The 22,479-nt window shown below is 32.0% G+C and overlaps 1 protein-coding gene across 2 annotated transcripts in view; it reads right to left on the bottom strand.

Moving 5' to 3' along the window:
* The window catches only part of LOC129220112 (heterogeneous nuclear ribonucleoprotein 27C-like), a 53,867-nt gene that overhangs the window by 11,921 nt on the left and 19,467 nt on the right, over positions 1–22,479 (bottom strand). For both annotated transcript variants that reach the window (XM_054854452.1, XM_054854454.1), the window contains exons 4-8: positions 15,318–15,356; positions 12,694–12,798; positions 6,606–6,654; positions 5,451–5,533; positions 4,821–5,001 (exon numbers count right to left, since the gene is read on the bottom strand). In XM_054854452.1, coding sequence (XP_054710427.1) covers positions 4,821–5,001; positions 5,451–5,533; positions 6,606–6,654; positions 12,694–12,798; positions 15,318–15,356 — 457 coding nt within the window. The remainder of the gene's footprint in view (positions 1–4,820; positions 5,002–5,450; positions 5,534–6,605; positions 6,655–12,693; positions 12,799–15,317; positions 15,357–22,479) is intronic.

The raw sequence follows: 22,479 nt of genomic DNA, 5'->3' as shown, positions 1-22,479 counted from the left end.
CAAAACACAATCATCTTTCTAAAACTTAATGACTGTCCCAAAAACATTTTCTTGCATTTTATAACTTTATATTTTCTTATGAAGAATTATATATTGATGGAGCAAATCATAAAAGAGTGAGGGATGAAAAAAGACCTGTATTTCGAAAAACTAAACTACGTAAGGGAAAAAAAAAACTGAAAAGAAATTACACTTAACATTTAAATAATTGCAAATAATACACAGCACAAAATTCTATAACTCAAACGCATATGCTAGCATCACATGTAAAAAAAGCAAAATAAACGCTGCTTGCTGATGGAATGCAGTGATTTCATTTTGTTTCAAAAGAAGAGAAAGAGCAATTAGGTGACCAGCTTGAAATTCATCCATTATCACCAGCTCTCAATCTTTGCAGTAAATGATGTCACAAGAAAGCTTATTAAGATGCGCACTTTCGAAGGGCATATCCAACAGAATATAAACGATGCTCGCTGATGGAATGCATGGCAATGGTTTTTGCAATGGTACAAAGCACCACGAGAACAGATTGCGGAATGTGAACGTCCCTGTTTGTTCTAGGAGTGTACTTTGGGCCATCAGGAAAGCTTTTTGTTCCCAATCACAGGGCCGACGAGAGATCAGCCTAGTTGGAAACTAAAGGCCTTTCCTTGCACGGGCCTGGCTCAGAATCCGAGTTGTTTAAATTTGGCAAAGTTTTAGGGGTGGAGGGGGCCTAGCCACCAAACAGAGAAGGGGTCCACCTTGATTTGTAGCAGCCCTTCCCAATTCAAGGGTCCTCAGGCTATCCCAAAGGTTATGCCGTATTTCTAACAATCATAAAGTATAGTGATTTTCTTTTCTTAAAAAGCAGAGAAGTTTCTCCGGAGGCCGAAGATTAAAGGTAAAATGTGAAATTTGGAGAATGACACATCTGTACATGGATTACTTTTTTCAAGATCCTATCTGAGTGTAGAAGGAAACTACAGTGAAAATGAAAACTGCTTTGTTGGAAATATTTAGATTTATCATCCAGCTTCTTCTCTTCATAGTCACAGTTAACTGATATATTTGAGGTAATGTGGCATCAACTTTCCCAACCCAAGTCAAAGAAGGCAGCCAGTTAGCCTTGTAGGCAGTTAGTCGATCGTCTGAGACAAATTTTTGTCCTCTGACCCAGATTTTCATATGAGCAAAAAAAATGGAAATCATAAGGATCAAAGTTTCAGCAGTGATGGTTAGCCGGCATGTATTATGAACATCTGTACGTCCTTCTTCAAAGTTTCAGTGACATTTCCATGTGTTACTGAAACTTTTCCTATTGCTCATCTATATTATTAAAATCTGTTCGCGTCTGTCTGAAAGTCTGAAGCTTGATTTTCTCGAGAACTGCTGTGAGTTGAAAGCCGAACAAGGTACCGATTGATTTCAAATTTTCCAGAGAAAGCAATAAAACCAGTAATTGTACGACTTCAATCAGCGGAGATATTAATTAAAACGTTGATTAACATTATGTTATTCAGGCATTTTTATTTCTTTCCTGTTGCCATTTTGCATATGAGTAAGCAAATAAAATTCTAATAATTGTTTTAAAAGGGATTTTTTTGGTTGCTGTCCAAATCTTAAAACGTTTCCATCTAGAATTTTATTTTTCATTAGTTTAATTTATCTTTTATTCGGATATATAAATCCTAAAACTACTCTTTAAAACATTTTTTTTCGTTTAGAAATTTATTATAAATTAGCTTTGTTTCTCTTTTATTCTAAGCAATGATTTTTATTTATATCTGTTGCTATTTTACATTTCTGTTAACAAATAACATTTTAACAATTGTTTCAGTGGGACTGACATCATCAAAACAACCAACCGGGTTGATCGGTTGCTCTATTTGGGCATAACCTTTCTTTATTGGCTGCCCTTTTTTTTTTTTTTACAGCGAAAGTTCTTAACTCTTTTCAGCATATGAAAAATATTTCTTTAGTTATATTTATTTATTGTTGTGTAAGTTTATTACTACCAGCCTCATACTTCAGTAAATTTAGGATGTGCGACTAATTGTGTTTATTTTGTTGGACTTTTCCCTTCACATGGGTGAGTTTTCGAATTATAACTCTCCTTTTCCTTCCTGTTTAGTTAAAAGAACACATTAAATTAAGATTGTTTGGATTTCTTTAAGTGCAACAGAGTTGAAAAAAAAAAGATTGTTTTTAAGAATTTCAACTAAAGCTTAATTGGAATCTGATGACTTGGTATTATATTAATGCTTAATGGTATTTATTAAGTCTTAATGCTTTAGTTTCACGTAATTAATCTTAACACGTTTTAAAACTGATGCCAGAGAGCTACAAAAACATCAACTACTGGACAGCTCTTTTATTCTTTAGGTAGCCAGTGCAACAACGGGCAAGCAGATAGTTTATTGATGAATTTCTGCTACGTTGCACCCCTTAGCATACAAAAATCAAATGACAGCATAATCACACTTAGGGGGAGATTCTACTGTTCGAAGTACAGTAAACTCACGATTATCTGCAGAATAGGGTTGCATGCCAATTGAGGATAGGCGGATTTGTGGATTATCTGCAAATTATGTGAAAACGCTGTTAGTGTATGCACAGAGTGCTTAAAAAGATCAAAAGCACTCACAGACATTTTAACAACAGCTTAAACAATGACAGTATATGTAAAAGCTGAAAAGGATTGTTCATTACAGCAAACAGATTACAGACATCTGTGAGCAAATCATACAAGCAGATTAACTACAGATCAATCTAGGTTACTTCAAACACAGAAAGAGGAGGGGAGCACAATTTTTCCAAGACAGGTCTGGTCACTCATTTACGTATGTAAGTAGTGGAGATTGAAAAATTAGTAAATTGGGTAGGTCTAAAAAACAGTAAGCAGTGAAAATGTAAAGCAATAAGTAATGTCAATTTAAAAATCAAATTTCAAGTAGTTAGGTTTTGGTGATCTTGAGAGGTTTAATGTCATTGCAAGAAAGCAATAGGAATGTCTAAAAACGAATTTTACACTTGTTTATTTTAAAATGTGTGCATTTTATGAACAATTTTTTTTAAACAGGGTTCATACTCTATTTGAATAAAAAAATTCCATGACTTTTCCAAGACTTTTTCATGACTTCAATGAAAATTTTCATGACCTTGTTACACAAAGAGAATAGCACTATTTAATCTCAAACTTGGTAATATTTGGAAATGAGCATTAGGAAAACGTCTATATGAATGCCACAGCCTCATTGAAGCACTTACTCGTAATGGAAAAAAAATAAGTGCACGCTTAAAAAACTAAACTATTCTTATTTGTCTTCATCATGTAAATTTAAGTAAAGTAAAAATGCAGTGAAGCGAATATGATGATGCTTAAATGTCTGATATGTTTTTTTTTTAAAAACAGGCATAATGATATTGAATGGGACAAAGGTTGAATGAGTCATCACTAAGTTTCAATAAATTTGCTTCAAAAAATACCTTTTAGTGTCAACAGTGCCTTTAATTATCCACGTAACTTGACAGTATTTTGGTTCTTTAAAGTAAAGCCACATCGTTTAGTTCTCTATGTTTCTAAACCAGATCTTTTTTGAAAAAACCATTCAGTAATGAATCAATCTTCTAATTCAAAAGTATATATATAAATATATATATATATATATATATATATATATATATATATATATATATATATATATATATATATATATATATATATTTACAAATTTGCATATTTTCAAATGCATTTAGATTAATAGGTTCAGAAATTCCAGAACACGTTTAATTCCCAACATTGAACGTAGCAGTGGGTCACATGGATTAGTTTTGCGTGCCTTATGTTGGGCACTACTGTTTTAGAGCATTAGAATTCCTCTTTTTCTGTATTCTATTGCCTGACTTAAGATCTTTATTTTCTAAAACATTCAACAAATTAAGATAAAGTCTGATAAATTTAATAATAAAGTCCTTACGAGCGATGGAATCAAATTCGCATGCAATTGAATTGCTTTTTTTTTTTTTGAGTGGGCGTGGCAAAACTAAGAACGTGAAATTTTGCTACTACAGAATATGAAACATAAGAAGTGTTTGAAAATAACAGGAAATTCAAAATAAGTGATGTCCAGGCAGTAAAATCACATCTCAAAAAATGGCAAGTGGCTGTGACAGAAGTGGATGCAATGATATTTAAAAATTCAGATTTGATTTTTGGATCGTTCAATTTTCCACTTTCAATAGCTTTTATGTGCTATACTGTTAAATCACTCAAGATTTCTAAAGCCCCTTTAGCTAGCGTTCATTTCTCTTTGTCCAAGACATTTTTCCATGACTTGAAATAAATTTCTATGACTTTCAATGAAAATTTCAATTTTCCATGACTTTTCCAGGTCTGAAATTCTGTTATTTTTTTTCCATGACTTTCCAGGATTTCCATGACCCGTACGAACCCTGTTTAAAAGTGTGAAAGGTCGTGGATAAGACGCTTGCAGATGATTGGGAGTTTACTGTATGTTTACATGCACACTACACTATCAGAACCAACAGCAGCAACCTGATGTGATAGAAGGTTATAGACGCTGAGAAACATTTATATGCAGTGCCATCAGAGTTTCAAAGTAGATTTTATTTCACAACCGTTCAGACCTTGGAAAAAAAAAATACTCACTATTACAAAGAACCAGTAATTTATCAGCATTTCAACATTGGGGTACCATTTTGAAGAGTCACTTAGTATTTACACAACAGTTAAGAAAACAAAATAATTTAGCAACTTTTGCACAATATATTTTCTTTTTAAAGAAAACTATAAAACTAAATTAAAATTATTTGAATACCTGGCTCAACATATGACGATTGTGCTATAGACTGATTCCAGTTACTACTCTGAAAATTAGGTGTTCCCATGGCAGATGATCCAAATGGAGGTTGATAAAAGTTCTGATTGTTCATGTGTGGCTGTGGCTGAGCAGGATTTCGTCTCATATTATCTCTGGCTTGAGCTCTTTTGCATTCAATCTTCAAAAGAAAATACATCTTCAATAGTTCTCATTAAAAAATTTACTCCATATCAATTTACTATTCATTAAAACCTACATATTAAATCAGCTGTCCCGATTAGGGATAAAGAACTAATGGCATTTGAGATTCATTTATGTGTTGCACTGCAAGAGTAACTCTCTCTTGTGTATGGCAAAACATATTTTATAGAAATAGTTCAAACTACCAATAAATTATTTTTGTAGCAGAAAATCACAGTAATGTTACTGAAAATGAAAGCAAAACTGAAAACAAAGGTTAATAAGTTAGAATGTCATAGCTAAAAATCCTTATTTAGAAAACATCATAAAATTGCAAAGTAAGTTTTTAATTTTGTTACACGACTGTATGACCATTTAAACAAATCATGTCTTAAGAATTTTTAGAAAGGATGAAAAACAATTATACAAATTAAAAAATCACTATACCTGCTTGCCATTGATGCTGACATAATGTAAAGCACATACTTGATCCGTGCTATCTTCCGATTCAAAAGATAAAAATCCAAATCCTACATATTGAAATAAAAAATAAAAGTCTCACAATACTAAAAAATGAATTTTTGAAAATTATTCACTATAAGAACTCAAAACAAGTTAAATAATGATTCTGTATTAGAATGGTCCAAAAAAAGAGCGTTTTTAAAAAAATTCAAATTTTTACTGGTCCTACCTTATTTGGTTCCACTTATGTAAAAAATAATTATTGTGATGATTGAACTCATAATTTTAAACACGGGGAAAAACAAACAATATTTTTTTTTTTGATATGATGCATTTATTTTAATAAGCTTATTAATTTTAATTTTCTTTTTTAATGAGGGTAAAGATCTAACTAATGGAAAAAAATGTATTTGCTGCTTTGTTTAAAAGGTGCTGCCACTTTATTTGTTCATTTATTTATTTTTTACGCATCTAATTCTTTAAATGAGCGAGGCACATTTGATTTCTAGAAAATGACTTAAAATATTTTTTAAAATATGGTATAAATCATTTGGGATTTTAGCTATTTTTGAGAATTTTGATCAGATACTAGATAGTCAACATTGTATAATGGGAAAGTAGGCTTGTTGAACTTTAAAATCTAATCAAAAGGGAAGGTGCACAAATAGGCCCCACACAGACTTTTCACATTTCAACTTTCTACGACATATCGTTTTTGACTTAAGCCAGATACACTTACATATAAGTATGCACATACAAACTAAATAAGAAAACTCAAAAATAACTGGTGGACTGTAAAAATAGGCATTTTGGATGTCCACACATTCGTAAGCACAAATGGAACCCTGAAGTCCACTGCATGTACCGTTAATTGTAGGTACAAATTGGGGGGGAGGAGGGGGGGAACTCAATATTCATTCTGGATTGAAAAAAAAGGAAATATGGGTAGATATTTAAGTGAAAACATTTACGCCACAATACACAAATACATTACTTTGAGTACTAAGTACAGGGAAGTAAAAAAAAGGAAAAAAAAAACCCAAGATACTTTTCAAAAACATATGTTACACAGATTTAAAGGTAAGGCAGACAGAACATGACTAGAAATAAAAATAAACTGAAGATTAAATTCAAACTTACCTCTACATTTCTTTGTTTCAGAATCCATCATAATTATGACTTGAGAAACCTAATTTAAAATAGAAAGCAAGCATATTGAATGAATTTTATCATGAGTAATAAAATTAAAAAACATGGTTAAAAGAACACAAGCATGATATGCAAATGAAAAACTGATTTTTAAAAGATTTGGCGTTACAAATTTGCTTGCACAACAATTTTTTTTTTAACATTAAAAGTAACACTTCAATTAAAAACTTCTTTGCCCATACACTTAAGTTTTTTCATTAGCATATGATTCTTCAGTCACACACATTTGGAGATGATCATTTAAGTTTATAAAAATAAAAATTTATAACATGACAAAACACAGAACTTTGACATTAAAATTTTTTTTATACAGTAGCATAAAAAAGGGACATCAGACAAAAGCATTTGTTGAATGTCCATTCAAACAAAGTCACATTTTATACCAAAAAAAAGCTAATGCTGATTTTGAATTTCAATGCAGTAGACTCTCACAAATCTAGATAACAAAAATCCCAACCAATAATGGGAAATATATATAATGCAGGGTCGGAATGTGACTTTAGAAAAAGATAGGTCACAAAAAGGGACAAAATTTTATTACACTTTTATGACAATAACTGACACATGCACAAACATCAGTGTTTGGAGCATATGCTTTACAATTGTGTCAACTTTGTTATGGAGTACAATCCCCCCCCCCTTGAAAAAAAAAAGCGACATGGGGTTTTTTTCCCTTAAATGAAAATCAGGAACGATTTTTGCGTTGCTAATAGTTAGTTACATTTTTTCCTTTTTCAATAAGATCAAAAGAAATAAATCATACATGAAGGTAAAAGTTACACTTTGTGAAATAGAAATTCTTGCACGTAAACTAAGACTAGCGCACACAATCTAATCATTATCATGTTAACCAATCAACTAAACATCACCTTAGCTGCAGTGCTCATGGTGGTTGAATTCAAATTTTATGAAATATCGGCATATGGGTGGCATATATTCGTATATTTTAAGGAATATGAATTCGCTTCAATTAGAACATTGCATCCTTGTCTTAGCCCACTTTCCTAATATAAGAACAACAACAAAAATGTAGGTTTAACATCTTGCAAAAATAAATCTGAAAACATAAATAAGTCACAACAATAATAATAAAGTTGCTTCAATAAAAATTCAAAAACTAAAAATTTTTCAAGCAAGCGGTTATGAAATGGGAAAATTGTTTTTGTCCCCTCCCCCCCAAAGGAAAAACTCTTGAGGTAGTATTCTGAATAGAAATTTTTTTTTGTTACTGTTCACGAGTTTACTAATTATACATGTAACAGAATACATTTTACAATTTGAATGTAAACATCCAACTTTTTCACACTACATAAATTTTTTCAAAAATATTACTTTTTTCCCCTTTATTTCTGTGTATAGGTTTATTATTATCCCGGCGGCCAAGAAAACCAAATGCCAGTCACCAACAAAGCCAAATATCCACCACCATGAAAGGCAAAAAAAAATTAAAAATGCGACTATGGACAGTTTACACACCAGAACAAGTTGGGGTTTTCACCCCTCTGTATCTCATCCCCATGAAGACCCTCGGAGCTGATTTTTGGTATACTTCATCTCTAGTGGCCCCTGACGATGTATACTAAAATACGATCACCAGGACCATCAGGGGGAAGTTAAAAAATTGCTGTTCAAAAAAGTTTTCACTTTCTTTGACAGGGTTACAGGGTAGACAAAAAAGGAATCAAGCTGAAATTTTGCCCACACATTCCTTGTACCCTACTAATGTGCCTTTTGTGCCATTTGACCCCTCCCCCTCCCTCCTCGTTTTTACCACCCAAATTGTACCTTCCCGGGGTTCTATCGCAGTCCCCCCTTGAGTGGGGGGGGAGGGCTATGGTAATGATTTTTTGTATACATATTCTTGGGGGGGCCATTGAGTAGATATACAAAAATTCATCCCATAGGGACATAATGGGCCAGAGTAATGAAAGTTTGCAAATCACAAATTTATCCTAAATTCTTATGTACTTACTCTCAGCTCATAGGGTTTGTTAATCTCTGACTGAAATTGCAAGGATGAAATAGATCTAACAGTTATTCAAAAGTTGTCGTAGGAAATGAAATTCAATCAAGACTAAAACAGATCCAACAGTTTTGTAGATCTTCCAACGCATCCAAGTTTAAGCTCAGGTTTTTTTTTATTCCGTGATACCATACGTTATTTTGTCTTTTTAATGAACTTTTAAACAAAACAAGATATTGAACAAGACAAAAAGTTTGATTAAAATGAAAAATAATTCGCCAAATAATTAATATAAGCAGTTAAAATGTAAAATAATCTTCTATACGAGAAAAGAAGCCATTAAGTGAAGTGAAAATCTCGATTAAAATAACCCCTGCCAGTATGAAGACTGCTTTGTACTTCTCGCTACTGGTACGTGATGTGGCTTATTTTTAATCTTTTGGAAATTATTTTTATTTTGTTCATTGCCACCATTACTTGTTTAGTGATACCATACACTATTTTGTCTTGAACTTAAAAAAAGAAAAATTAATTTGAATTCTGAAATTTTAAATTCAAATAAAGTTTTTCGCAATCACGAGTTGCGATAGGACCCTACTCATTGGTTACTACCCTACACACTTGTTTCTAGAAACGGCTCCTGTCCCTCCAAGCCTGCCTCTCATCTTGGGCGATTACGTGTATAGTTGTTATGTGTAGGCTAGTGTGTTTGCGTAGACCTGTGTGTATGCACGTTGGCATATGTGTTTTTGTGTAAAGACGTGAGTGTGTATGTGTATGAGCGTGGTGTGTGTAGGATATGAACGCTACTGACCCGGGAGAAGTGGCTACGGGGGACAGTGCTCAGGACTGGAGGAGTTGCGCCTGCAGACTGTTTACAATGCTGTTTGGCCGGAAGCTTTGTAAAGTGAGGTAGTTGTTTGGTGAGGAAAAAGCTACCCGTTAAACAGAATAGAAAACTATTTAAAGGATCTATCCTCACTGGTAAGGAGTTGGTGATGAGGTAGATTCTAGCGAAAAGAGTTATGATGAAAGAGGAAAACAGGGAGGATGGTAGTTTGGCAGATACTTGGCGGGAAAACTAGATATAACATTTTATTATCCATGCCATTGCATTCAATGAAGTTTCCTTAAGATTGCCTAATTGTTTTCATTAAAAAGTGTAACTCCTTGAAAAAGTAGGTATACTATTAATATTAAAGTAGTATAAAAGTCGGTTGGGCACTAGCTAAAATTTTGAATTTTCAAGTCTAACGATCGCCATTTCACACGCTAATGACCAATCTCTTGAAGTTAAATTATACCACATGTAGCTCTTGGCTGAAAAATGATCTATACCCACGCACTTCAACTTGAATTGTGAGATGTAAACAATTTAAGTAAACAAGACTAGTAGTAAAAGTTTGAATTGATTTAAGAGGGACTTTTTCTGCAAAAGTTGACATGTGGTGTGTGTAGGATATGGACACAACCATCCAGGAGGAGCGGATTCTGGTGGACAGTGCTGCTGGTGTAGAATCAGCACCAGAGGAACAGCACCTGCAGGGCCCAGTGTACGGTGGCGTTCGCAGATTCCCAGTTCCAAAAATCAAAGGACGGACATCATTCAACCGTAAAGTGAAAACAATAAGCAATTTGGGATCGTTCAAAAAAACTGTAAAATAAATTTTTAGTTAGGTAAAAATAATTTGAAAAAAATTACATCCACTCTTTGTAGAATATTGGGAAATTCTTTGAAAGATAAAGTTTCAATTCCTGTTTATGGATGCAAAATGATTATACACATAAACCCTAAACTTTTTTCAGCCATTTTTTCAATTTTAAATTGTTGAGACTAAGACAAATATATATACATTGAAGCTTAAGATTTCAAAAAATAGTTTGTAAATATGGACATAACTGGTTGTGAGGGTAATGATGAAGAACATTTCATTTGCTTGCTTGAATAAAGCTCAATCTCAATATTTTAGCGATATCAACCATTTATTGAAAAAAAAAAAGAAAAATTCACATTAAAATCTCTCCAAATATCGAGGGAATGTTCTTTTTTTTATCCCAATATTTACAAAATAGTGAATTAATGAAAAACTTGCAACATTCCAAAAAAATACATCAATGACTATACCAACAACAACAACAAAAAACCTTTGAAAGTTGAGATTCTGACAATGAAAGTATTTTGGCACAGCTTCAATGCAAAATGGGTTTAAAAATAGATTTTGGAGTAGCAGGTATTCAGTATCGCACATCGGCGCAAGTTTGTGATCACTGTCGGGCATAAATGCCTGTTAGCAAAAACAGTAAATATTCCTATCTCATCACCTCACAACAACAATAGTAAAAGAGTATGTTTTTCGTAACTTACAATGTATTATCAATCATTCTGCATGACTGGGGGGGAAAAACGCTTATCAGCACTCATTCGCGTTGGTTGAATCAATCGAAGGAATGTTTGTTTTCACTGTCGTTCATCTCAGTGGAACTTCGCAGTGGAAGATGTCACATTGAAGCTTCTATAAGGAATCTGATGGCACGTGTGCTCAGCAATAGCAGTGACGTGTATGTTCACGTGACTCGGATATGCTAATGACCTTGGGACATTTAAACTGCTTCCGGTTTACGTTCACTCTCTTCTGCTTATCTCTCATCGTCGTAGGCTGTTGCATCGTCGGCATTTGAACTTGCTTGTTCGTGCCACTTGCCTCTCTGCAATATCATGAGCTTGTAGCAGCTTATTTCCTAATGGACTTATAGCTTTATATCAAAGCTTTAGTTGATAATAGTCATGCAGTTTAGATTTCATCTTTTTTAAGTTAGCCATCTCATACATAATAGCACCTAGTACATGGTGTGCCACAGTTGGTAGCTGAATGTGAGATGGAATTAATTGTTACATTTTTAGTACATTTTATGATTTACAGACTGTTTTTTTTTAGATTTACATCTTGTTGTTCAATAAACATTGTTCAAGTCTGAACTAGTATACAGTAGACGACCGTTATAGCGCACATCTTGGGACTTGAGCTTTTGCATTATATAGGTTTTTGCATTATACAAATCATTTCACAAATTTTGAAACAAATATTCACAATATATCTATACATTAGCACTTCAGAATGAGTTTTATCGACAATGAGTATTAAAGTCCTAACATTACAATCAGCTATTCACAAATAAATGTGTTTCACAATCAAAAGAAAGTGAATTATCGTGCACTTCTGCTAGCTTCATGGATAACAGCTGCATTTTAAAGAGCCATCTGGTATTTTCTGTTTACTCTGAGTACTAATTTTCATTTAAAAGCTTTGAATAAAGATGGAAAGATGAAAAACTGTTTCAAAATTTAATTAGTCTAACAATTTTTATGTTTGCAAAGCAAAACAAGGATTTTTTAAACTTCAAAACCGATTGTTTACTTCAGAAAAGTTGTGTGGTTTATAGAGAATTGCGTTATATAGGTCGGCGTTATAACGGCATTCTACTTTTATTTAAAACTCACTCTGGAAATATTCAAGGAAATATAGAGGGGACATTATTAGATTAGAAAGTCTTCTCAACACTCATCATTCCCTGTTTTTATCTCCTACAAAATGGCTAATAAAAAGCTTAAATTAAGTATGCCTTAAGACAAAATTACAACTTTAAAGTATATAAATGGAAAAAGAAAGTCAAAACTGCTACAAATTTCAAAATAACTTTTTCATTATTATGCGAAGATGTAGCATAATACATATTGTATGAGTAGTTATGAGAACTACCCTTGAGAAATTTCATCAAAACCTTGATTAGAAAACTCAATATCTCGATTTTATTTTCTTCCTGAGAGATTCAAGATATCAAGATTGTAATGCATTTTAAAAAACTATTTCGTTAATTTTTGCAATCAATCATGTGAAAGGCTTTGCACTAAAACAAAAAAGAAATTCAAAGTTTGTGTAATCCTAAAGTATTTTAACACAATTACACAAAAGTACAAAAATGAAATCAAATATAATACTTCTTTTGAAACAAACAACAAATTACAATGTAAGATTTTGATTAAAAAATTTGAATTACCTCTCCAAATTTTGACATGGCATTTCGAATGTCAGACTCTGTTATATCTCGAGGAAGTCCTCCCAAAAATATTTTTGATTGACTTGGGGTTTTATTACCACCCCTCTGAAAGAAAATTTCATTTATAAAAATTTAAACACTATATATGAATACATTTAACACCATAATATACATTTTGAAATTAATATGCAATCAAATGTGAAATCATTTAGGCACACATCAAACAGCATATTAATTTCAATTTTTTATAGTATATATACATATTAGATTTTTTAAAAATGTCATACAACAAATTTGGCTTTTAATTCAAAATATAATGCATTTTTCAGAATTTTTCTTTGTTACTTTTGAATGGTAAAAATTACAGTTGAGAGAATGATAAAAAAAATTACGAAAAATACATGAATCTGAGCAGTAGGGCTGGGTAATGTAGGAATTTCTACATTGTGATGCATCCCCAACCTTACATTGCCATATTTTTAACTTGCTTGGTTAAAGTTTGCAAAATAAATACAAGGTATGAAAATTTTATATCATACTAGATACATATTAACAGATTCAAAAAATATTGTAGACATATGATTTGAGATTACAATGAGCCTATTTTTTCAATGCAAAAAGATGTGAGCCTATGGAAGCAAAGTCATGCATTCCATTCACAAGCTCACACAATCTTACGTTAGAATGGTGAGGGGGGGGGGGTGACACCATGAATTATCGACCCCTGTAAGAAACTTGTATTAAGAACTCCACCACTTGTAACACCAAAATATACAGGGTGTTCCGTTTTAACCTACAAAACCCCTATTTTCACAACCGCTAGTACTAGATGCATACTTCCAATTGCAAAAATGTTCAAAATCAGATGTGGAGTTAAGATACTGAAAGTTTGATAAATGAGTCAAAAAATACAAAATTTAAATTTTTATACGGGCCCCAGGTCCCCTAACTCATATTTAGAGAAATAATCTCAATTGAAAACTATTACTGACACAAAAAAACTTGACATTTGTGCGACCAAAAGTCGAAGAGATATTCCACATCAAAGTTTTAAGGGACCATACAGAAGATGAGATTGGAACTTCTCGCCCTTTCAGAAGAATGACAGGAAGTCAAAGTAAGAAAACCAAAGTATTTCTATTTTTCATTGCTATTCAAAAATAAATGTAAATGTTATGCCGTGATAGGCAAAAACACACCACAAAACCTCAAATAATTTGAAAAATCATACTCTACGCACACATATAATTTTAAACACTTGTTAACTGCTATATTTTCCTCGAAAGGTGTTATTGAAGGCGAGTGTAAAGTGGTGTAAGTCACAAAACGCTGCGTTTCATATCTCGGTGAATATTGGTCGTACTAATTTCAAACTCTTTGCATTGGGATTATTTTTCAATAGAGCTTATTTGCTTAAATATAAGTTAGGGAACCTGGAGCCCGTATAAAAAGTTACATTTTGTATTTTTTTTTTAAATTTTTATTTCAAACTTTCAATATCTTAACTCCGCATCTGGTTTTGAACATTTTTGCAACTGGAAGTATGCATCTAGGACTAACGATTGTGAAAATGAGGTCTTGCAGGTTAAAACGGAACACCCTTTATGTCTGCAATTTTTGTTGCTATTTTGCTTGTTAAATTTTGCTTTTATTTTTTGGCTAAAAATAATTAGTTTATTAATGTATTTCATCAAGAGCTAGACACAAATGTACATTTCTTGCATGATCTTTTGAGATAAGAGAAGTTCTAACTCTACACACTTTCGTTTCTAAGCCATATCGGATTGACACATGCTAATTTAACATTTGTTTAAAAAAAATTTAGAGATTAAAACAGCAACAATCGTGGACCGGTGTCTGTACATTGGAGCAGTACTGATGCATCAGTTTAGAGAAAAATTCTAAACTGGTTTAATGATGTGGGCTGCTCATAAGTTATTGGCTATGTATTGATGCATTGCCCAGCCCTACTGAGCAGTGATAATCCCCTAGAAAGGATAAATATTGTCTACAACCTGGCAAAAATGAGACACATTATAAACTAGAGTATTAAGCAAAAACAAAACAAAAATATTACATAAATATATAAATAAGAGAAAAAAGGACATTACCGCCCCCCCCCCCCCCTTCACCAAAAAAAAAAAAAAAAAACGAAAAGAAAAATATAATCACAAAATAAACACATCAAATACACAAGCAGCTTAGATAAAATTACATTTCCACAACCAGAACCTTTTGCAGAAATATACTTATTTTAAATTCTGCACCTCATAGCCAGAAGACTAATGTAAGTCCGAAAACTGTGGTTTTCAGTTTATTAGTGCAATTTATGTTGAACCCTACTCTGTATCTAACAATATGAATGTAATTCTATATCAAATTTTTTTGTAATTATTACCAGTGTTAAAGGAACGCAAGTCTCATTCCCTGTACACACCATGCAAACGTTTTCCCATATTCCTGTAAAGTAGTGGATATGTGACTTGTGTTAGCCTGGCTCTGAGGTACAGAAATAACTATCTCTAGTTTCCAGGAAGCAGAAATAAGAACATTCTAATGCTGATAAAATAATTCCAAGAAAATTATCAAATTTTAGCATTTTAAAACATGGGAAAAAAACTTACTTTCTGCATACTCCGGGGAGTACATTCCTTTGCATCAATCTGGAAAATAAATAAATGATGTAATCCATACATAATAGCCTGCAATAATGCGAAGTTAGAAAAAAAAGACATAACTTAAGAACGCAAAAATAATGTGCAATCAGTTTCACAGGATGGAAAGAAATAAAAAGGAACAGCCTAATAAACAATCCAGGAGATGTACCAGTTGCCCTCACTATTTACTATTGTTGCTTTATAATGAAGGTCAGAAAAGTTATATAAAAATTCAGGAATAGCTAAAAATGTGTTTTCCTTCCTAAACTAAGCTTAAAACATAATTGTAAAGCAAATATCACACATCAATTACTACATTTAGAACATAAAATTTCTATGTCTAATTTCTATTTTTGACAATTTACTTTTACATGAAGATACAGGTGTCCCTTGTATAACACGGTTAATTTGTTCCATGTAGTATCAAAACCGTGTTATACGAGACTTTTTTATAAATGTTTTTTTACTCATTTTTTAACCTAATTATTCATATACATATCATAAACCATGTCAATGTGTAGCGTGTTATATGGAAACCATGTTCCGTGTTATATTGAAACCGTATTATAAGAAACCTTGAAATAATGTAAATCAAGGAATGTGTACCATGTTATATTGAAACCAATCCATAAGGTGCAAATTTTATAATAACTGAAATTTCGGTTAATAGAACATACAAATGAAAACTGGCAACCAGAACATACAAAGACCCACTGATTTAAAAATAAGAGTTGTTATAAAAAAGAAAACTTAATTACTTTACATACCTCAAATTAAAACTGTTATGCACAACAAGAAAAAAAATTTATCCACTTTTCTTTCTGTACTAAGAACAAAACGCATTCCAAAAGAAAAAAAAAATCTGAGCGATTCTGTAGCAATAAGTTTGTTTGAGAAACAACAACAAAACAAAATTTAAAACAAAATTAATAGAATCATTCTATTTATTTTATTTCATATTTGTTTCAAATACATTTTTTATTTATGGTGTGCCAAATTTAGCTTATGTTTAACCCTAATGTTATTTTCTTACAATGCATTGGAAACAAAATAATATTCACCTTTTTGCTTTTAGAGCACTGATGAGAAAAATCAAGTATGTATTTAAAAGTTAGTGTTATATGGGGAAACCAAATTTTTGAGCCCAAGACAAACAATTTTTTTGTGAAAGTTTCATAAAAACAAAGTAAATACTTACTACAGTTGTTATCATAAAATTTTTAACACTGTAATGAACAAAAAATTAAATTCTTCCTTTTAAAATTTGTGCTACGACAAAACCTTGTAGTTATGAATAAAAGTTTTGTACTGTGTAATATCGAAACCGTGTTGTAGAAGTACCGTGTTATACGAGGGACGTGTGTACTGTAAACTGATATTGATTGTAGTCAACAGCGGATTTACAGTTGGGGGCCCATTCCAATATGCTTTCGGGGTACATTTGTCCAATTTCAAACTTTTTTCCATGTCCAACCTTTGATCCCTTTTGGGGCCAATGTGCTATGGAGGTTCCTTGTAGCTGGGAAAGTTAAATATGTCACTGTTTGCAATTCTTCGTTTAATACTAATCCGCTACATCAGTTCCTGCTCATTCCAAACTTTTTAAAAACTAGTTAGGAATTTTTTAAAAAGATTTTTAAGAATAAAAATTGATTTGTGCAGAAATTGAAATTTTTCGACTGTCCAACATTTTTTTTTTTTAAAGCATTTACCGTAATTTCGGGTAGATAAGCCGCGGTTTATACATGTTTTAAAGTTGAAATTTAACATCTGCGACGTATCTTCCAGGGTGGCATATCTGAAGAAATTTTTCCCCACCCTTCTTTTTTAGTGTTTTTCATGTTTGCCCAATCGATCGGCAATGTTAAAATTCATTAATAAACGCTAGTAGAGCTATCAAATTGCACCATGAAACAGGTTTCTCATTAAATTTAATTTCTCACACCCTTAAACCTGCGTTAGTTTGCGTCGATTTTACCGCTTTTCGCTTTTGTTGTTCATTCCAGTGTCGCCAGATTTGTGATGGTAACATACGTTTCACGAGGCTGAAAAATAGAGGAATCGCTAGCTTGCCTGAGTTAGAGTCCCTATAGTCTGAGTAATGTTTTAAAATGTCTCAATGATGATAAATTAAAAAAAAAAGGAATTAATTGATAAAAGGTAAACAATATTTTGATGAACTGATAAGTAGAACAGAATGATTTGAAAACTTCTCATCCAACCAAATGTAGATGGCGTCTGGCAACACTAGTTTTTTGCGTAACACATAGCATTTTCCTATCTTTTTTTTTAACACGAAGTTAATTCCATTTCTATCATGCAGTTGCTTGTTACAGTTTCGTTTTAACTATAATAAATGATCACCTCCATACACACGTATATATATATATACATCTTAAATATATAAAAATCTTCTGTGCGGACGTTTGTCACCATAAGGCTTTTGAAAGGCTGGACCGATTTTGATCAAATTTTTTGTGTGTAATTAAGTTGTGGCAAGCATGATTTCGAAGCGCGATGGATCGAATCAGAAACGTTTTTGTTAATTAAATAATTAATTTAAACATTGGACGGTTATAGCTCCCAAATGATTAATATTTATTTTAACCTATTGTTGAGCGAGAACTAAAATAAATATTTAACCTGTTGCCAAAGGACAATAAGAAAGCCAGCTCTGCTTTTTGTAATAAAATTTCCTACTGTGACATGTCAAATGAGAATAGATAAAACGTAGAGAGAGAGAGGGAAGCCTTTATTTCCCTTGAAAGCAATGGTCCCATGATATATTTTAAAGTAAAGTACTGGAAGGTTCACGCAAAACGTGTGTTCTGTCGTCGTAGTTGAACCATGTGACCGGCTCGGTGCTTTAGGTTTTCCTAACCAAATGATCAGAAAGTACCACACCTAGCAACATTTGTTTCTCGACTGAAATCCATCTGAGTTTTGGCACCAATGTTAAGAATACTTTAAGGATTATCTAACTAATCAGTACATTATTAAAGGAAAAGATGATTGAATTTAAAGACAAAACAAATTTTATTTTCATCCACACAAACTACAACAGGGTAGTTCTGTACACAAAAGATCAGTGCAGAGGAAGATCTTTATCTTTGGTGAAAAGAACAAATTAGGCAATATAATGAAGTTTAAAAAAGTTTTCGTTCAAAAGATCGGACTGCTAATCGGTTGGAGTTGGCTTCGCTCACTGATCGGCTGGATTGCAGTACGTGGTGGCTTGGATACTTTGGCTACAAACAATAGAATTACGTGATCATTTGTTTACATTTTAAAGCTGCTGTTAATGTAGTGTACTGAATTTTTTGTTTATTTGGTGAAATATTCCAAATTGCAAAGAATTGTTTTTCGTTTTTAAAGAGTTTTTAGTCATTTTAGTTGAAGAATGTATTTATTTTACATCGGGAGGGATGAGCGATTTTCGCTTATTCAGAGAACTGTTTTTAACTTTATCATTTTTCTAAACAATATCCTTTCGATTGTTTTATTCATTTTCATATGAGGGATGTAGCAGTCGGATTTCCCGTTTGTTCTAGATGGGTAGTTAGATTTTTACTCTTAATATCTGAGGACGTTTTTATCCTTTGATAATGGCTGAAGGAACAAATCATCAAGTACGGGAGAAAAATAGTTAATAAAACAACTGCTCATTGAGCATTAGATAAATTCAATTATAATAAATATACGCATTCTGACACCAAGCAGCTCAAAACATTTTTTTTTAAATTTATTTTTTTCAACAGAACTGTTCAAACGCTTGATAGTTTATTGAAATTTTTTAACTTTTCAATTTACAAAGTTTGAACAGAACGTCTGTTGGGTCCTCTATTATATATGTATATATATATAGAGAGAGGGGGGATGCCATGTTTTGATACGCTCTTCTGTGGCGTATACCATGGGGCGGCTTATCCAATGAACTTTTGTTTGGTACATATGCCCCCTTTTTTTTCTAGGTGTTTGATAGTTCCCCAACGAATTTCTGATCTATTCATTTCAATCCAGTAATTTGAAATCAGGGGCTAACTCCTGCCAGAAACAAAAAAAACTCTGCTCTCACTTATTAAATACTCAAATGGAAATTTCTCACTTAAGAACTCTGAAATTTTTCATGAAATTTCTTCAGCCTGTAACTTTTTCTGGTCTTAAAACAACCAGATGTTGTCATTAGACAAAAGAACGAAGCATTTAAAAATTTTACACGTATCAATTAAGTCTGCTAGTCTAAAAACTATAAAAATCATTCCCTATTATACAGAAAAATTTGGTTAAGACAGTCGTAGTAGTTGATTAGTGTCCCCCCACTTTTTAAAATCTTTATACAGTGGTGGACAAAATTATAGACTCAATTTTTTTTTCTTTTGTTTCAATTACAACATGAATCAGTTTAAATTATTTTCATTGAAGTAAAGATGAATAGTTGAAGAAATAGTTCTAAAATTAGTACATCTTATCAATTAAATAAAAAAATTCATAAAATTATAAAATTTGCAAAGTTAATATTTTATCATTACGTGAAACCTGGACAAAAGTATAAACTCAGAGGTAAAAAATCCAGGATTACGAGAAAGTTTCGTTCCAAAATGTTAATTTAACGCCATAGAATGAATAAATGTTGCCATCAGTGATTGCTTAAAGTTTTGTTTTTGGAAATTAATGAGAAACATATAAGTGCACCGCTGGACAAAATTATAAACTCATTTTTTTTTTTTCATTTTTTCAATCATAATTTAACTCAGTTAAAAAACTTTTTGTTCCAGTAAAGATAAATAACTGACTAAATAGTCCTAAATTCAGTATAATTCATAAACTTTATAAAATAAATAATTTAATTAAAAAAATCTCAACTTTAATATCTTTATAATACATGAAACCTGGACAAAAGAATCAACTCAAAAGTAAGAAACTCTGAAGTTTGGTAGAATTTTATTCAAATACTTAATCATTTAATAACCAAAAATGAACCAATGCTGAATTACAAACTTACAATACTGCATAAACACAATTATAAGCTGACAAAATTTTTTTTTTTTTTTTTTTGAGTTTAAGTTACATTTGCAATTACTTCAGTAAAACAAAAGCATAGATTTAGGAAAATGTAATTTTGCTATTAACATAGATAAATTGAAAAAAAAAAAAAAAACATTTGAAATGTTTTAAAAATTAACACTTCATTAAATCTAGGCATTAGTGTAAACTACAAACTTTTAAAAAACGAGTTGGGCCCCCAGTTTTAAGAATTACCTCGAATATGCGGCTGGGCATGTAGAGTTCACAAGAGTTTCCAACAGCTGCAGTGGCATATGGTTCCATGCTGAAAGTATTGCCCTTTTTAATTCCTCTGTGGTTTGGTACTGGTGCCCATCATGATAAACTTTGCGAACTGTGGTCCCACAAAGATTTTCAATCGGATTAAGGTCCGGACTACGAGCTGGCCATTTGATAACTTTGATACCCCAGCGCTTGAACCAATCTTTTGTACTTTTCGCTGTGTGTACACTCGCGTTATCTTGCTGAAATAACCAGTTACCTCCAGGAATCAGATGAGCAAAAGGTAAGAGACGATCTTCCAGCATTAATTGGTAATCTTCAGCGTTTTATCTTCCATTAAGAAATGCCTCTCCTGCTTTACCATGCTGAGAGAGTTATTTATCTTTACTGGAACAAAATTTTTTTTAACCGAGTTAAATTATGATTGAAAAAATGAAAAAAAAGAGTCTATAATTTTGTCCAGCGGTGCATTTCTATGTTTCTCATAAATTTCCAAAAACAAAACTTTTAGCAATCACTGATGGCAACATTTATTCATTCTATGGCGTTAAATTAACATTTTGGAACGAAACTTTCTCGTAATCCTGGATTTTTTACCTTTGAGTTTATACTTTTGTCCAGGTTTCACGTAATAATAAAATATTAAATTTGCAAATTTTCTAATTTTATGAATTTTTTAATTTAACTGATAAGATGTACTAATTTTAGAACTATTTCTTCAACTATTCATCTTTACTTCAATGAAAATAATTTAAACTGAGTCATGTCGTAATTGAAACAAAATAAAAAAAAATTTGAGTCTATAATTTTGTCCACCACTGTACATGCACCCATCCCTCTATTTTTTGATTTCCTTTTCTGATGCTAGTACTATCTGTAAACATCTCCTACCTTTTTTTTTAAGGACAACACCACTAGATAAAGAGAGAAATTTCAATTTCTATTGAGTTGGTTCAAAAGAGAATCTTTTATAATAAAGTACAATTTTATGACAGTTATGGTTTGATATAAATTCATAATTCTGATTTCTAATGGGCTAAGAAGTGATTTAAATAACTAAGACATTCCGTGTCAAGTCGCCTAAAGGTTCTCTCCCGACCATCCCTGATTTGCATGAAATTTTATTCATGTGCAGAGATGTGCCTTTAAAACTAACCTATGCAAATTTTTAGCTTCTAAGACCCAAATCCTGAGCTTTTAGGATCTCCCTAAAAAGTGCTCTAAAATGGCGGATCAGCTATGTGAAACGAATTGCTAAAGCTAAGGTTGCAGAAAATTTTATCACATTGGAAGCCAGAAATAGTAGAAGCTTCAAGTGCTTTTGATTGCCAATGTGTTCTTGTATTTTTGTGACATTGAGTTCATAACCTTTTGGCAGCAGGCATGTTAAGTCTTGACAAAACGCAGAGAAATTTTTTCCCGAATTTTAGAATGTCGCAAATTATGAACAAAAATAAAATCAAGCTTGTACTTTGTTATTCTATTTCAAATATACATGTTTTTAATGGGCTTCAGTTGCAGAGGGATTGATATTGATTTTGATGAGGGATAAATATTGATTTTCTGAATGATATTGTCATCGAAATAGGCCAACAAAATCCTTCACATAAAAAATGGTCTTTTTTAAATGCGCTGTACTGTTGTACAAAGCACAGATGTGGTATCTGCAGTGGGGCTCAAAATGAGAAATTGATACTGAAAGTTTTACAACTTGTTTCTTTGATTTGCGACTTAATTAAATGTTCAATTCGCGGTAGATGTTTTATAAATAACTTATCTAACCTATGTAAGGGCGTATTTTTGTAAAAAATTTAATTAAAAATTAATGAATATAATTACCACA

Source organism: Uloborus diversus, chromosome 4 (genome assembly GCF_026930045.1).
Source record: "Uloborus diversus isolate 005 chromosome 4, Udiv.v.3.1, whole genome shotgun sequence".
Lineage (NCBI taxonomy): Eukaryota > Metazoa > Arthropoda > Arachnida > Araneae > Uloboridae > Uloborus > Uloborus diversus.
The sequence above is the reverse complement of the archived record's forward strand: the minus strand, read 5'-3'. Positions and strand labels throughout refer to the sequence as shown.